The sequence below is a fragment of the Corvus hawaiiensis genome, chromosome 11, assembly GCF_020740725.1.
Source record: "Corvus hawaiiensis isolate bCorHaw1 chromosome 11, bCorHaw1.pri.cur, whole genome shotgun sequence".
NCBI classification, from domain to species: Eukaryota; Metazoa; Chordata; class Aves; order Passeriformes; family Corvidae; genus Corvus; species Corvus hawaiiensis.
The window spans coordinates 22,273,485-22,291,264 of record NC_063223.1 but is presented as its reverse complement, the minus strand read 5'-3'; the positions used below and the strand labels follow the sequence as shown (position 1 = coordinate 22,291,264).

The 17,780-nt window shown below is 44.4% G+C and overlaps 2 protein-coding genes across 3 annotated transcripts in view; both read left to right on the top strand.

Moving 5' to 3' along the window:
• The window catches only part of EFCC1 (EF-hand and coiled-coil domain containing 1), a 41,777-nt gene extending 36,032 nt beyond the window's left edge, over positions 1-5,745 (top strand). For both annotated transcript variants that reach the window (XM_048315786.1, XM_048315785.1), the window contains exon 8: positions 1,158-5,745. In XM_048315786.1, the coding sequence (XP_048171743.1) occupies positions 1,158-1,291 (134 nt within the window). In that variant the 3' untranslated portion in view covers positions 1,292-5,745. The remainder of the gene's footprint in view (positions 1-1,157) is intronic.
• Positions 5,746-15,013: 9,268 nt separating this feature from the next.
• On the top strand, positions 15,014-17,478 carry GP9 (glycoprotein IX platelet). Its single transcript, XM_048315948.1, has 2 exons — positions 15,014-15,135; positions 16,281-17,478. Exon 2 carries the CDS (start codon positions 16,287-16,289, stop codon positions 16,887-16,889), a length of 603 nt encoding a protein of 200 aa, XP_048171905.1. The 5' UTR covers positions 15,014-15,135; positions 16,281-16,286; the 3' UTR covers positions 16,890-17,478.
• Positions 17,479-17,780: the final 302 nt, after the last annotated feature.

Genomic DNA, 17,780 nt, shown 5'->3' with positions numbered 1-17,780 from the left:
CCAGTGTGTTGTGTTCCTCTGCTGCAACACAAGATTTACACACCAGAACAGTTCTGTACAGAAAGCACATCAAACCTGCACTCCTCTAATGACAGCATTTCATGTTCCTTGTGTGAAAACTAAACCTGCAGACTCCTGTCCCTTACAATGGTCTGGAGCTGCCTTTGCAGGAGCCGTGCAGGGATCACAGCCCCAGGGCTTTGGTTTGATTACTTTGTTCTATTAGCAGAACATTTGTACTTACCTCCAAGAAATGAACACCCTGTCCCAGGAACATAGCTTGGAGGTGCTTTTAACAGGCAGGCAGTAGTCAAAGACAAGATTAGAAAAGACCAGATGTGGCCTGGGGGCTCGGTTTTGGAGATTATTTACAGGGATTTAGGGAGAGTAGCATGGAACCCTTCTGGGGTTTGCAGTTTCAAAGCCTGTTTTTCCTTGTGCCCAGCAATCCAGGGCACAGGCAGCCCAGAGCCAAGCTCTGCTCTTCAGCTGCAGAGGGAGCAGAGAAAAGAGGGCAAGGACAGACCTTTGTAGGCTCCAGGACACCAGTACAGAGAGAAACTACAGCTGAGCTGCAGGTTTGATGTTCTCCTGGGAGAACAGAAGAGGAGACTGTTTGTATCCTCAGCACAGTGCCCAAAAGGTACAGCCAATTATCCTGCACAGGAACAGGGGCTCCAAGGGATGCTGCTCAAAGAAAATTCCTCCCTTTGGAGCAGCTCAGCTCCCTAAAACTCCAGCAGGTGTGGCTCTGTCCATTCTGCATCACCACTGCCACGAACAGCTCCCCTTCTCTGCTTCCCACTGTCTGGCTGTGCACTGCGTGAGAGTTAAGCAGCTTTCCTAAGTCTCTGTAATCAAACAAGCCAAAATGGATGGTTGGGTGGGCAGTTGTGATATGAAAGTCTTTGTTCACACAAGTATGTGAGACCTCAGTGAGCAGGGAATGAAGCCAGAGAACTGACAGAGAAGACAGCTGAACCCAGTTCTGCTCACGTTTTTTATGGACAGGAATTCACTGTTTGCTCACAAAATTTAGACATTTTATGATAACCACTTGAAATGGCACCTGTGAAGAAAAGAGCTTGTTCATGATTGTGAAACTGCAACTTCCTTACTTTGTTCAAGTGCTAACGTTTGCCATTTTCCTTCCCAAGGCAAAGCCCAGCTGTTCGAAGTGCTGGACACCCTTCAGCAGGAGCTGGCAGCCTGTGAACTGTTGCACCGGCAGCCCATGGAGCAGGCTCAGAGCCCACGGTCCCTGTCCAACCCTCTGGTGATCTCCTGCTGAGCCCGACCAGCCCCTGGGCAGCTGGAAGGAGGAATGAAGGGCATTTGTCCAGCTCAGCCACGCCTGGACTGGCCAGGAGCAAGGATTGACCCGAAGGAAGAGCACCAGCCCCTTGGCTGAGCACAGCCCTGCCTTACCTGGACTGCAAATCCCAGCTCTGGGGGTGCCCCTGGGACTGGACTGGTACCAAACTGTGCCCACCACCCTCCCCTGAGCCACACAGATTTACAGCCCTGGCTGTGCAGGGGCTGGGCACAGGTTGCAGCCTTTGTGGCAGCCCCACTCCAAAGCCAAGGCAGCCTGTGTTATCCCTGGATTTGTTATCCCTACAAGTGACAAACTGAATGATAAACACACCCAGGAGTGTGTGCCAGCAGTGCAGGTTTTGAGGGCTCTGTATTTCTCACTCAATTATTCACCTTATTTAACTCTGAAGCTAGATTTTTTATTGCTCTGCTGAGTTTTATATTTGCAATTATAGAGATGCCTTAGGAATATGCAGCAGCCTTTCCTGACAACAGTCAGATTTCACATAAAAAGTTAAATTTAAATGCTTGAAGAAGGTCCAAAGCAATCTTGTTCCCCGGCTCTCAGGGAAGGAAGGGCTGAAAAATTCACTTTGCTGCCGTTTTGTGTTAGCAAACAACTCGTGCAGTGCACAAGTGAGTTCTCAAGTTCAATTTCCCTCAATGCAACTGCAGAGACACAAAGTTAGGCCCCACATGCAGGCCAATTAATGTAAAAAGCTGGGCCTAATCATGGTGCCATGGAACGTTTTAGTCAACAATAAAATAATTCCCAGGGCAAAAGTAAAAAAAGAGGTTCCTTCCCTTCCAAGGTGCTTTTGCTGTGTCATTCACCTGTCAAACACAGAAGCTAAAGAGGCAGAGCTCCTAAAAGAGCCAGCTGGATTTATGTGACTGAGAAGGTGCACTGTGGATCTTTTAAGAATGTGAAATGATTTGCCTGAGATAATGCCAGCAATGAAATAAGACCATTCAACTGTGCACGTATGAATTTTTCCCAGGGAAATGGTTTTCTTACAGGAATAAGGTCCACAATGCAAGATGGGGAATAAGATTTCCATTCCTTTCCATTCAGAACATGCTGTGTAGCTCACACACCTCCCATTAAAAATTGTGGCACAATTGAGCCACATTGGTAACAAAAATTTGTATTATTTTCATTTTAAAGGCGAGAAAAAAAGGTGTTATGCAAGCAATGAAACAAACTCTGTTCAGTGGTGTTTTACCTCGTTGGTTTTTTTGTGTTTTGGGGTTTTTTGTGGTTTAGCAGAAGAAGATTTTAAGAATAGCTATATATTGTTAATGTACATTTTTCTTACAGATACCTTAGACAGGACATATATACATAGAGCAATATTCACCCTCTGAGAAAGAAAACTGTCTATAAATGCTAAATATATTACTAACAAAATACCAGAGCATAATATACTATTACTTAGTATATACTGAGGCATATGCTAACATTATATCCATCAGAAACCAGCCTCTAAATGTGCCACAGGTAAAAGCTGAAATGAGCTGAAGTTGGATCCCTGCTTGGGTTCATTTGCTAAAAACCCCGTGAAGCATCAGCTCTTGTTTTGTGCAGCTCTCTCAGACTTTCCCAGGAATATTGCAGGGGTCTAAGGAGGGAAAATGCCAGGGAATTATGAAATAAGCCTGATCTGTGTGCACAGCTGGCAGGTGAGACACTCAGGAGCAGGGTTATAATGCAGGGACACACCTGGTTGTGGATCCTCATTTACTGCAGGATTCTTGGAACATTTGGATTTGTAACCATTTGGACCCTTTTTCCTGTTCCCATGTTCCCCAAACCCAGCAGTCTGTTTCTCACAGACGTTGCATTTCCTCAGATCCCCACAAACTCACTTGCTGGGTTCATTAGTTTTCTGTTAAACCCACAAGCTGGCCCTAAAAGGAAGCTTGGATATTTTCTCCCCTGACCTGCACCACGTTTCCACAAAACAACCTTTCTGATTTGACTTCATCCTCAATGTCCCTTCCCCTTGGCATATTTCCCCTTGGCATATAATTCCCCTTCCCATTTGGCATATTTCTCCCTGGGGTAACCTCTGAGGGGCTCACACTTCCAGCACAAGTTACATTTTTTGAGGAGAGGTTTCCTCCTCCCGTTCTTTTTTACTTTATAGGAGGTATTAACCATTAGTAAATTAAAGTCCACCTGATCTGTAAAGTTATTTAACAATTGTCCCATTTGTTTCCACTGAAGCTCTCTCTGGAGTATTTGGCAGTGAGGACTCATCACAGATGTTACACTGAGTCACAGAATTTTTGCAGCAAATCAAAGTGTGGCCTTCTCCAGCCAGGGCTGCTCCAAGGGGTTCAGTGCATCTGTGCACCCTTTGGAATTAAAAAACCCTTGGCACCAGCATTTGCTGGAATTAAAACTCCTCCCTTTCATCCTACTGTCCTTTAATCTATTACATGGTGCACTGCAGCGATGAAAGGAGCTGGGATTAGGAAGAAAGGAACCTTTTAAACAGTGCTGCATAAAATGGAATTGCTCGGTGTGAGAGTGACACTAAACCTTCCCAGTGTGTGTGTGACACGTTGCAGTACCAGCCACGGGGTCTCTCTCACATTTATCATTTCATGGAGTTTCAGACACTGAATCCTTTAGTATTTATGCTGTCTCATTTTCTTAATAATTTTATGTATAGTTCCCCAAAATACGAAAGCTATAGAATGTGTTTCTTAGGGTGAAATTAAATTACAATCACCCTTGTGTCCTTAACTACACTTTAGTTTCAAAAGACTGGGATTTTCAGAGGTCTTGGGTTTCTATTCTACTTTTCTGTCTCTTCTTTTTGCCTCAGCATGCCAAAATAGCTCAACTTCATTTTTCCCCCTCAACTTTTTTCAAATTACCTTGAGGCTGAAAGCATCAGACCCCACACCTGGTCTGAGGTACCCATAGAAGAGCTCAGCTTAGCAAAGCAAAACGTCCTTGTTTTATGCAGCTCACTCACTTCTTCACTTAGAAGGGGTGTCTGCATTACAGCAAACTTCCCTGAAGTGAGACTCACTTCTTAAATGACATTATTTCCTAAAATGCTCATATTCTTCTGAACTGTAACCATTTCAGATCCTCTGTCTGGAGAATTGCCTGCTCCTAGACTTGATGCCCCACCCGTTTCCAGACTGTAGAACAAAGGAAGAGAAGGAAAAAGCTCAGAGGAATTCTAGAATTCCTAACTGGAGTTTTAGACCCAGTCACCAGCTGGACAGCAAATTCAATTCATGGCCATTTTTCCTCCTGCCAATACAACTGCATTTTTGTCTAATGAAACTCCCAAAAGGATAACAGAGTGTCAGAATCAGTAGGAAAAGGTCTCCTTGAATTCCTACCTCTGCCAAACCCTGCAGCACAGAATACAGACAGCTGTTTGTTTTTAACTTCGGTGATAGCCTAGGAATAAACCAGAATTAACTCTGCATGAAGAGAAGGCTTTGGGGAGACCTTAGAGCCCCTTCCAGTGCCTAAAGGGGGCTCACACAGAGGCTGGAGAGGGCTTTTCATGAAGGTGTGGGGGGATAGGGCAAGGGGGGATGGCTTTAAGCTGAGAGTAGGGTTAGATGGGATAATGGGAAGAAATCCTTTACTGTAAGGGTGGAGAGGCACTGGAATAGATTGTCCAGAGAGGTTGTGGATTCCCCTGGGAATGTCCCAGGCTGCGTTGGAGGGGGCTTGGAGCAACCTGGGATAGTGGAAGGTGTTCCTGCCATGGCAGGGGGTGGGACTGGATGGGCTTTAAGGTCCTTCCAACCCCAACCATCCTGCAATTCCATGAATATTCCTAGTCCTGCAATGCTCCTACTCGGGGTGTAACTGCAGCTCATCCTCACTGCAGGGATGAGCAGCACCAGCTCTGCACTCCAGGCAGCTTTACCTGGGTCACAGTGGGCAGGACTCAAACCCCACAGGGTTCCCTGGCGTGCACAAACCAAATTACATTATAAATTACTGGTTTATGGTTCTGCCTCAAAGAGCTGTGAGATAACTTATCTCTGTCAAGGAGTAAACAAGGATTGTAGGATGACATTGAAAAATTATCAGTATTCAAGTGGTTTCACCCACGGGCACCCTGCAAAGCAGAAAGGTCGTAAGAGCTGAGGGTTTGAGTATTATAGGTCGAGATAATTTCTGTACTTCAAGGTTTTATTGTTTGATAGCCTTGGTTTTGCTGATTGCTTCTCATTGATCTTTTTTTTCACAATTACAAGTGGAAAAATGGTCTCTAACAAAGGCAAAGTCCAGCCTTTTGTGAGGAATTTTCTACCTCTTAAGGTTGCCAAAAACAGATAAAGAAAAAAAAGAGAGACAATATGTGGAGGCTGATACAATTTGACTTAAAATACCATTTAGATAAAAAATGTTATTTTTAAATAAAGAACATGCCATACCCATGGGAGGATTTTTTTTGTTTTTAAACTGATTGTGGAGGTCAAATCCATTGCATGGGCAGTGCTAGCCCAGCACTCAGCAGGACAAGTTGCTTTCCTGTCAGCCTCTGCAGCTCCACCAGCAGAGATCAGCTCTGGGGACAGCAGAAGTCAGAACAGCATCTAATTGCTTATGAGCCAACATCTGTCATGCCCAGGGCTGAGATACACCACTGACTCATCTACCAAAGGATTGATAGTCACCCAAAAATGTCACCAGCTTTTCGGAGTCATTTGAAAGTCGCTCAGGAATGGGCTCAGCTTTTCAGCATCATTTTCTGCTGGGGCTTGCTCCGAGCCCTGCCATGGCCAGCGTGGAGCTGCCATGGAAACCATTTCTGGGTCACCTTCACACAGCAGAGCAGGGAAAGCAGCCCCTCACCAGCCCCACCACTGGAGCACACTCCTTGTGACGAGGATGGCAGCAGCAGCTTCCCATTTCTGACATGAATGTGCCACAAACAAACAGACACCATCTCCCCATGGGCATGGGAAGGAGCAGCCCATGCAGGCTCGAACTCTGCTGTTCCCCTTGGAGTCACTGAGGAGGGAAGCAAAATGATTGCCTGCTCCTCTGCATCCATTTGTAATGGAAATGTAAGAGCTTGGGTCACACTGGCTGTGTGGGGAACATCAGCAGCTCTGAGAGAAGATACCAAGAGGGACCATGCAGCTGGAGCTGCCTTCCCACATCTGACTGGAGCTACATATAAATAAAACTGAGAGAAGCAAGATTCAAGTCACTAAATCAGATTTAAGGAGTTATTGAACTGAACAGCAATATATTGAGGGGAGAGAGGAAAGAGACAGGAGGAATTTCAAATTCTGAAACACAGAAATATTTCAGGACATAAGTGGTAAATAACTACAAGGATGATTCTTCTCTGTTCAGAAAACACCAAGGAATAACTGATACAGGAAGAAGAAACTTAATTTTCACAGCAGCTGTTAGTGAACACTAACCTTAACTATGAAATCAGGATGTCCAGATCTGCAAAGGAAGTGTCCTTTCTGGAAAGAGAACCTAGGAAGAAAGATAAATTTTTCATATTAAATTGATAAACCTGGAAATTTTCATACTGTGGTGATAATTTTAACCACAATGAGTTGCTCTCAAGAGCTAAAATCTGAATTTATACTGCAGCTCTTCTAGTTTATGTGCAGGGCACAGTCCTCCATCCCAACAGCCACAAGTGTCATTTTTTATAGCTATCATTTGTTTCCTTTTTTTGCAACTCTACAGTTTGTTGTGTGCCTTCTCCCCAATCAAGAATAAATCCTGCATCCAGCAACCACCATTTCACAAAAGGAAATTGTTTCAAGTCACAGTAGACTGACCTCAGCCTACACCATTATTTCGTTCCCTGCACAAGTCATTCCCAAACTCCCGAGAGCCAGGCATGGCCAAGATCACAAACAATCGAAAAGTACAGGAAGAGAGGAAAAAAAATAGGGCTGAGACTCAAAAATAAATCATATTTGACACTTTGGAGTCTGCAGAAAAGGAGATTCTACTGACAAGAACTGTAAGAGGAAAAACTCCCTGGAATAAGTAGGAGAAATCTGCATCCCTGCATTGCCAGGAAGTCATTCTTTGACAAAACAAATCTTTGAGTTCACTTAAACTGTTCCACTGAATCCCATTGTGTGATGGAAAAAACCCCAATGTCATGAGAATTGAACCTGGTTTATAATGCACAGGCCTTTAAAACCTTGGCTGTCTTTATTCTTTTGCTCATGCAAGAAAACAGCAACTCCAAGCTTGCTAATCTGTTCCTATTTTTTAAGGAAAAAGGGAGCTTAGAACTAAAAAGCAGGAAGGCTTTTCAGATCTTACAGGACATTTGACATTGCCTTATAATCAGAAACAGACTTAATTACAAAAATCAGCACACAGGTCCATAAACTACTGCTACTAAAAATGGGAAGGACTAATTCCAGGAATTTGTATGAATTCTCTGGAAATTCCTCGTTACAGATTCACTTTGCTCCTGCACAGATGAATAAACACCACACATAGTTTGAAAGCTGCATCTGCTGTTGAATGATAACGTTATGGAGACCTGGTCATAACTTCTGCTGAAAATAAACAGTTGGAGATGTCTGAAGGACAGTGAGATTGTAGTTGAGGCTAAGACTGGCTCATAAATTGTCACACAAGCAAATAGCAAATATAAGTCACATTTTTCTTTCTTTCTTCTCTATCACTCCTGGTCCAGCCGCTGCCACATAAAAATTTCCATACAAATTGCAGCAGGTGTGGACACAGAAATGCTGATAAGTCACCTCACGGCCCTACTGCAACCACGTTACAGTGCAAGAGTGCTAAACAGACCCCAAAAAACTCTTGGAAGTACTTCACACAATTATGAGAAGAGAAACTACCTTGGTGCAGAGGGATCAATCCCTGCCCACCTCAAAGCAGTGAGGTTGTGAGTGCACAAGTGTGTGCAGGGGCTTTGGGGGCATCCCAAACCAGGGCCACCCTAAAAGTTCCCTCAGCTTGTGTGAAAAAAGATATGATTTGTTTGCAATAATAAAAAAAAAAATCTGTCTTGAATAATAAGGAGGAGAAATTTTATTTCTGTTCAGAAAGTTTAAAAAAAAAAAATCAAGAGGAAAAAAATCAAAGTTACCAGACAACAGAGGAGAAAATGATGTCACCACTTCAACAGAGTTGACACTACAAAGAATCCAGTCTGGCAAGTGAGTGTGCCCTTCCCAAAGGGTGAAATTAATGCTGCCCACGGCAACGATTGCTAAGCACATCATTATGGAAATTGGGAGCTCACAGCAGGAGCTGGGAGTCTCAGAAAGGTGGAAAATCAATGCAGTGCACGCTGGGGCGAAGAATGGCTCCAGCAGAGTGACCTTAGAAGGCGTGGGGAGGTGGGGACAGGCAGAAGGGGAGCGCAGGTGAGGCTCCAGGGGACACGGTGAGTGCAGGACAGCAGAGCCAGGCTGTCCCCTTGCTCTGGGGCTCCCCAGAACTTCAGCCTGGCTGTGGTTCTGAGGAATAAAAGTAAGAATTATTGACCTGTGCTTAATGGGCAGCTATTTAACAGTAGTGCTACGTGTTGATTTGAGAGGAGAAGTAGAGGCCATGGAAACCACCCAGCAGGACAGAAAAGAATTCCATGATGGATCTGTCAGGAGCCTGGGCTGTGGCTCTGCCCTGCAGAGAGTGACAAGGACCCAGCAGGTGAAGTCCTGGAGGGGCAGCGGAGGAGGAGGTGATCTATCAGTCCTTTCACACAGCTGGAGGAAGGACAAACTTGGCAAGCAGAACAGGAATTTTCCAGTGAAATACTTTGGCCAGAGAAAGTGCATTTCATCCAGCTGAACTTTATTTTGTTGGTATAAATTGCTCCAAGAGCTCTGCAGGATAACCAGCACTCCAGGGGCATGGTTCTCACCCAGGAGGGGCAAGATGGAATATGACTGAGGAGGGACTTAATTCTGGCCTCCCACATCATCATGAATTCCCTGCCCACTGCACTGCTGACCTGCTGGGTTCTCTTTAATCTTCCCTGCTGGAGCTGCTCCACTTTGCATAAATAACTGCATTTTATGCAGAGCAAGGAATTAAACCCAGTGCTGCCATATCCTGAATGAAAGCCCTGACCAATGGGGCATCCACCTCAACTTTACATCCACCAGTTTAAATCTGCTTTTGAATAAAGTATAAGTTATCTAAATCAGATCAAACAACTCCAATCTGAAATAATTAGATCGTTAAAATTATCTTCTTACTGTTTCAAATATTTTAAAATACTTCTACCTCTCACTCACTTAATGCCAGTCTGGTTTAGATTTCCTCTTACCTGTGGTTTACATGGGGGGGCTTTAAGGTTAAAGCACAGTAAACATCCTTTAAAATATCTATCTGTATAGAAATGCAACGTATTTAGACAGATTTTTCCTTCTCATCAAGAACTACATACCTATAGAATTATGATAAATGCTACAACCATTTTAAAAAGCTTCTGATTTTCAGTATTTCCCTTTTGCAACTCAAAACTTTAAATTCAGACTCCCAGCAAGAACATTGACCTTCACCTCATCTAATAAATGTAAATCTCCAGCACTTCTGATCAAAGAAAGTTGTATAGATTCTTACATGCTAAAATATAGTAAAAAAAAAAAAAAAAAAGAGAAAGAAAGTAGCAGACAAGCTGTAATTTAAAATCAACCTAAGAAATTTTTCACAGGGTTAATGAAAGAGCCAAAATCTTAGGCTTGCCTTTCTAACCAAGGGAAACACAATCAGTGTTATTAAAAAAAAAAAAAAAAGTAAAGCTGACAGCTTTTCTGTAGTCATGAACCCTGAGCACTGTCCTTCAGCTGGAGCAGCTGAGGGGGCACAAACAGCCAAGGAAGAGGCAATGACTGAGCGATTTCAGAGCTGTGCATAGGGAGAGCTGCTGAGTAGGGAGGACAGAGAAGTTTCCTCTCATTCCAGGCTCTGGTTTCCCCACTAGAGACAGAGCTTCTATGGCTGTGCTGTGCCTGTCAGCGTGGAGAGAATGCCACCACGAGTGGCACTGCAGGACAACATCCAACCACCAGGATTTATCAAAACTGAGGAGGAAATAAATTGTAAATGACCTCCAACCAGCTCCATTGAATGTAGGAAGTTTCCCTGAACACAGGCATCAACACTGGGCTAGAGATGCCAAATGAGGGCAAAGAGATCATTAGATAATGCAGGAAGAGGCTTGCAGCATCTTTTAATGAATGTGCAATTCTCCTCAGAGGAACTGCTGCTTATTTATACCCTGCTGTAAGTGACCATGTGATTAATTCAGCTGCCAGCTTGATAAAACTGACTCTCCAAACTGTTTGTATATCAGCATGCAGTGATAGGAAATAATAGGATTAGCACAGCAGCATTTTCAGCTCTTGAGATTTTATCGCGGGTCCCACTATATAAAGGATTTCCTTCAGAACCCAAGGCACATGATCAGCTTTCATTAGCAATCTGTAGCCTTAAGGACCAGGAGCAGAACTTGGCAAAATGTGAACTTTAATGGCTCAAAGTATCAAGCCCATCAAAAGAAAAAAGAAAAAAATTAAATATCCTAGATTGCTTTGAAATGCCAATACCATGGTTTTGAGGATGCAGTGCAAGAACTGCACACTGGGGTTGGCAATAATGTTATCTCACATCCTGCAGCAAACTCTGTGTGGTTGCAGAGTTGCAGATGGCTCAGGACTGTCCTCCCAGCCCCACGACATCTCTGCACTCTGACATCTCCTCATGGGGCAGCTGGGCTGGGCATTCCCGACAGTCCGGCTGCTGGGCAGCAGGAATTCAGCAGAACAGGATTCGACCTGTCTGCATTCTGGGGCTCTCCGTGTGTGATCAGGGTTCTGGGCAAACTCTCCTGCAGTTCACTGTGCACAACAAACAGCTGGGCACATCTGCAAGGGTGTAAATACAGCTTTAGTGGGGCAGGAGCAATGGGGCTGGAGCTGCTCTCACTGGGGAAAGTGAATTCACCACTGGATATACATCCAGAGTCAACTGGTTTATTTCAAAACCCATGAAGCCACAGCTTTGTAAAGGACACTATAAAAATAACCATTTTGTCAGTTATAGACAGTGAGGGGAATTCTACAGCGAGGTCCCATGGTAAACTCATCTCCTGGGCTTTCCCAATGTGGTCCTTTATGTCAGGCACTAATTAATGTCTAATTGATCTTTCCAAGAAGAACTGATCAGTGTGGCCATAAAGTTCAACGCCCTGCCTTCTACATTTCCAGCTCTTCAAGCAGAAAATAGCAGAGCTTTAGCTAAAGGGGTTGAAGGCTGATTTTTTTTGTCACCACACTCCTTAAACAAGGACGACACCACAACACTCAGTGCTGAATAATCTCATGCATTTCACAATCCTACTACAGCTGCTATGCAATAAATTGGTAAAGATGCTTAAACATCTTTTGCAGGCTTGCCTGAATAGCTGGCAGAGCGTTGGAACAAGGTACATTCATGGATAGCTCTTTGTCACACTGGGAATTCAACAAACAATGGCCCAAACAGCCGGATGAGAGCAGCGAAACAATCAGGGACTGAGGATACCACATCCAACCATTCATACCAGGAGAGGAGGGGCTGTTTTGGACTGTCTTTAGTCTGGTCCAAGCACTGAACCTCCATTAGCACCATTCACAGGTGTTTCCAGAGTGAATATTGCAATTTAATTTAATATAAAAAGCACTCATGGAAATAGAGAGCAGGAGATTTGCTCTGAAAGCTCAATCCCAATCCTAAATAAAACATTCCCATGAATGCAGTGTTGTGTTGTGTCTGACTGCAGCACTGTATTGTATCTTTAATGACGGTGACTGTGCATAAAGAGCTAGAAAAAGAGCTGCTTTTCCTTAGGGCAAAGCAAGCAAGGCAGAGAGGGGCACAGAGCCTCCAGTTTGCCCAGCCCAGGACAGTGTGAATCCAAACTGACCATGAATATTTTCATTACCAGGCTCAAAACCCTCCGAGTTCCATAAAACACGAACAGGTGCTTTTAGCCATCTGACTTAGAACAGATCACTTAATACACACATTGTGTACCTCGGCTATATTTGTATCTTGGAGACAATGGAAAATAATATCTGAAAAAGAACACAACATTTCGTTCTTTCAGGCAATTCTTTTGAACCGAGAAATTATAGCTTAAGGGGTGATTCAGTGGTGCTCAGCATTTAAGAACAAAATAACTTGGATGACACCTAGTGGGAAAATAAGCAATCACTGGGTGCAGCTCTGAATGGGGAAAACGGCAAAGAGGAGGAAGTTCTCCATGAGAACAGGCGGGAGGAGAGAGAATTTCTTGAATAAATGGGTGGAGTACAATTTAGGAGACGAATTTCCTAAATGACAAGACTTTATCTGCCTGTGGAATAATTTGAGGAAATGGGATTTTTGATTTGACAGAGGCAAAGCTACATTAGGCAAAACCATTATAAATGTGCGGCAGGAAAGAATATGGACAGGAGGAAACTCTTGAGTCCTCCTGGGTATAAATACTCAGAAGGCTTTGGCCAGTTCTGCAGAGTGAAGTAGGTAAAAGGAACATTTCGGCCCTTGGGCAACACTAACCCCTGGTTTGAGAGAAACCACAGTTTTTCTTTAATTCCTCTCTGCCAGCAATATTCCTTGACATGAGAATGAATTTCATGATTGATCTTTTTTTATCCCTCTTCTCGCTTATTTGTATAATTCATTAATTACCAGTGACTCACATCCAATTACAAAGATCTATTTTGGTTAGTCTGCTCTCACCAGGCTCTTTGAAAGTACAAAAGAACAGACTGAATCAAGGTGAGAGATTTTAAATGAGGAGCACTTCTACTGCCCATTGACAGTGTGAGTGGCCAGTTTTTTCTGCATTGGAAATGGAAACAGTGCTTGAGAAAACTTCTGCCTTTCTAGGTCAAGAACAGGTCATTGACAGCAATAAATGACTGTAACTTCTTAAAAGTGACTAGAAAAGATAATGGCATCTTCTGCCTGAATTTGCTCTCAGCAGGTCACGCGTTTGATCTGCACATTTATCTCCAGCTTGCAGCTTTTATTCTTAACCACAAGGAAAGCAGTAATCTCCCCTCAGCCCTTTTCCTCCCTGAATAAGCAGGCACGGCCCCCACGGAACTCACTGGAAAAGTCAAGGCCTCCAAAGAAAGCCAATCCAGAGAAAGGGGCTTTCAAGGGGCGAGGTGAGGGGAGAGGGGCTGTTTGGGAAACAGAGTGTCCAGAAATCCCTCTCCACTGAGAGGAGGCAGAGCCTCTCCCGTTCACAAAAACTTCAAATGGATTCTCTCTGTGGAAAAAATACTTTCATACCCTAACAAGATTATAGCAGATTATAACTTCTTTTTTTTTTTCAAATTGGGTCTTAATAAATCCTCTTAAATGAAGAATCCTCATTTGGCCTACAAAAAGCTATAGTCCTAAAATCATAAAGGCAAATGCCTGGTGCTTCTGCCAGATATTCCTTGCACATCCTCCTCTCCACAGGGAGCTGGAGCACTGGCCAGGGCCCCATCGTGTGGGACAGGTCTGGGGACTCAGCATGAGCAGCCACCTCTGCCACCAGCGGGGACACCTGGAGGAACGTGGGACCAACTTTGTGAGGATAGCACAGAGTTTGAGTGGGTTCTGGGGGATTCCAAATGTTCAGCACCTGTTCCAATGCAAAAGGACACAGCATTTGATCTCATTCCGTAACAGGAAGGTTTTGATTCTGTGTGGCAGCGTTCCTCAAGACACATGGCACAGATCGGGTGGGCACGGGGGCAGACAGACATTCATGAAATCCATGGCCTCGGGATGTACTTTCCAAAAGCAGTGAAACAATCCCGAAGATAGAAGGACCTCCCTGTTATCAGCAGTCCACTCACAGGTCCAGCCATTCAACATCTGACAGGCAGATGAGCCACTCACTCCAACAAGGGAGGAATTGCTCTCCTCAACTCATAGAAAAGATCAAAATTCCAACGGGGTTTGAAGTATTTTTGTCTTTTCCCCTGGCACTGTCTGAATTGCCTTTTCAAATGCTAAAGAGCAGAGATACACACTGAGGCATTTTCTTAAGGAAGCTCCTGGTAACTCATTAGACCCAATGAAGAAAAGCTCTTTAAAAATAAGTAAGAATTAGACAACAAGAGCTGCTATCAGAACAATTTATACATCAGAAACTTCCTGTCCTCCCAGGAACACCATGTTACGAAGAAAGGACAGCTCAGAAACACAGCTCTGCTGCACATCTGCAACATCAAAACCTCACCTAGGCTTTGTTTCCAAAAACAGAACAGACTCCAGGCCTGTCCCCAAAACAACACTATACAGAGCTGGCCTGAACAGATTTTATTTAAGCAGTGAGAAGTCAGATATCAAACAAACCTGGCTGACTAATACAGAAAAACTCAATTTCACAGGCTAACTTCAGCTCCCTCATCTGCTGACGCTTGTGTTTGTCAGCACCTCAGGCCCAAACTAACTTTTATACCTGGAGATTTTTACAACTGAGTTAAAAAACCCCACTTAATTTCAGATGAGTTTTTCCAGATACTGTCAGATGCAATAGGAAAAAATACATTAGGAATAAAACAAAAATCCCAAAGCATTTCCTCTTGTCTGCAGCAAACACAAGGCCCTCCCCGAGCACTGTCTGCCACGGCACAACCATAAACAGCAGCTTCCTCTGGGATGCTGTCCTATCCTGCACAGGAAAAAGCTCATCTTCTCTGCCACACTTCTTTGGTGACTCTTTGAGCAGCCAGCCTGCACTGCCATCCACGCTCCAGCACTTCACCAAGCACAGGGAAAGGGATCAAGAGGGATCAAACAGAGTAAGTGTCAGCCAGTCACCTCCCCAACCCTCCCTTCTGCATTTTTGCCACAGTTTGTGTTTCTGTTTGAGTTTGGGTTTCTTGCTGTTTCTATATTAAATCAGAAGAGATCATCTTTTCCATAAATATCACTTAACTTTTTTTAGCCAGATGACATAGTCTGTCCTTTTAAGATGTTTACTTTGGAAAAAAAGCCCCAGTAGTTTTCTTGAAAAATCACAGATGAGTATCTGGATTCAGAGCAAAGATACTCAGAATAACTCACTGACAAAGACATAGGAGGTGGTTAAGATGAGTATTTCAGCTTCAGAAAGGAAGAATATTTTCAGGCATTTACAATTATTCAATCCCTTAAGCTTCATTTTGAAAGCTGATTTCAACACACAGTTTTAACACTTGATCTATGAAGACATGGAAACGGAAGAAAAGCCTTTGCCTGAAACTAACGTGGTTTTTCCTGTCATCTCCTGGTGACATTCCGTCCCAGAATTTTGATAATTAATATTTCTTGTACAATTATCAAGGCAAAGCAATGAACCAGAGAGGGAGGGGAAGACCTGTGCTCTGTCTTCAGCGTTTGTGCTGAAGTCGGGGAGAGTGGTTCTGTGGGGCACACAGAAAACGACAGATTTTATTCCAAAAACCTCAACCTGGGGAAGCAATAACTGCTGTGGTTCTCTGAGGGTACCGACCCCCACTTGGGTGTCATTTTGTGTTGGAATTGTAAAAGGACGAGAGCCCGGGGATCCTGGCGGGGGGAGGGATGCAGTCCAAAGCCAATATGGTTGATAAGCGCAAAACTCCGTTTATTAGCAATCCAGAGGCACTTAGATAGTATACCAGCTTGTTAACTCCTGAGTGGCTTAAAGCTTATCACAGCACATTTCTACTTCTACATAATTGGACTTACATTGGCAAGCTTCCTGGTCAGTACATCTTATCTGCACAGCTGCACATCCTTCAAACTCCCTTCTTCTTCTCAGGCTTGTTTCTCACACCAGTGCTTTCTCATGCAGGCAGTTTCTCACACAAACCTTTGCTTGCAGGCCTTTTGCTTGTACAGTTCTTTTATAGATCCCACAATCCTATCAATGACCCATGCCCCGGATCCTTTAATAATTGCAACAATTTTGTTGTCTGTGCAGCTGGCGATGGAGCTGCTGGCCGTGCTGGGCTGTGCCCTGTGGGTGCTGCTGCCGGGGGTCCTGCCTGAGGAGTGTCCATCCCCCTGTGGCTGCACATCCCTGGGGGAGGCGCGGGGGACACGCGTGGACTGTGGCTCGCGGGGGCTGCGCTCGCTGCCCGCCCTGCCCCGCCTCGCCCGCAGCCTGCACCTGCACAACAACAGCCTGGCCTCCATCCCCGCCGGGGCCCTGGACAGCCTGGGCCGCCTGCAGGAGCTGGAGCTCTGGGACAACCCCTGGCACTGCGACTGCCACATCCTGTACCTCAAGCTGTGGCTGGAGGATTTCTCCGCGCCCGCGCTCGCCCGGCTCAGGTGCGCCAGTCCCGCTCACCTGAGGATGAAGCCCCTGAGGCAGCTGACGGGGAATGAGCTGGGGGGTTGTATGACGCTTCTCCCAACCAAGTGTCTTCAGTTCTTCTGGCGAGACCTCGTTTTAATTGCTGGAGTGATAATTACTCTTATTTTAGTAGCATTGGCTCTGAAATTCTCCAAGAAGCTGGTCTGCCAGCTCACCCTCGGGGGCCGGCGGCTGAGGAGGCACATCTCCAAAACGCACAAGACGCAGTGAGCTGTTCCCTGCCACCAGCCTGACAGGAACATCAAACTCCTCTGCAACGAAAAAGCAACTGCACTGGTAACACTGGTTTGAATAATCAACGCTGCAAAGGCTCAAAGTCCAGGTCTCAAAGCAAAATTGTGTCTCCACATATGTGTGGTCATTTGGATCCCCTGAGCAGGAACACTCCTCATTTCTCTAGCTTTATTCTACATTAATAACATCTGCAGGAGAAAATTTCAAATTAACAGGTAGGAATGTAGTGGTGTAAACATGGAGATAATTTTAGAGTATTTCCTCTGCACTGAGCTTTTCAATTTTTTAAAGGACAACCACCGTTCTGTATGAATGCAGAATATTGCAGAAGAAATGCACCCTGCCATCTCTCATGGAATTTCCTAAATGATATTTCTTGTTTCCCCAAAATGAAATAAATCATTAACACTAAAAGCTTATCACTCTCTTCTGTGCCTACAAACTAGATATGCATAGAACAGTAACCTGCTTTACTGCATGGCTTCAATGGTACAGATATTTTTAAAATGAGCAATCAGCAAACATTTCTGCTTACACCAACCAGCACATTAAATAAGATGCACAGAATACAGGAAAAAATATTGAGAGAATGTGCTTTTCTGTCCTTGTAAGGGGAAAGAGGAGGGAATCTCTTCCAAGGCAGTAGTTCACATTTTACTAAAACAGCATTGTGTTTATCACTTTTCATCCGCTTGGGCTTTATTTAAAAAAAAACCCTCTGCAAAGGTGTCAGCTGGAACTGCTAAATGAGGGCTCAAAAGCAACACTCAGCGTTTATCTGGCAGGGCCACTGTGTCATGCTTAAGCCGCACACTCCATCAAATGGCATAAATAACACCACTGTTGCTAACAACATGCAAAGGCAGG

What these genes read in the sequence shown, in the direction of transcription:
- GP9 (XM_048315948.1), top strand. Translation starts at nt 16,287, where the DNA reads ATGGAGCTGCTGGCCGTGCTGGGCTGTGCCCTGTGGGTGCTGCTGCCG.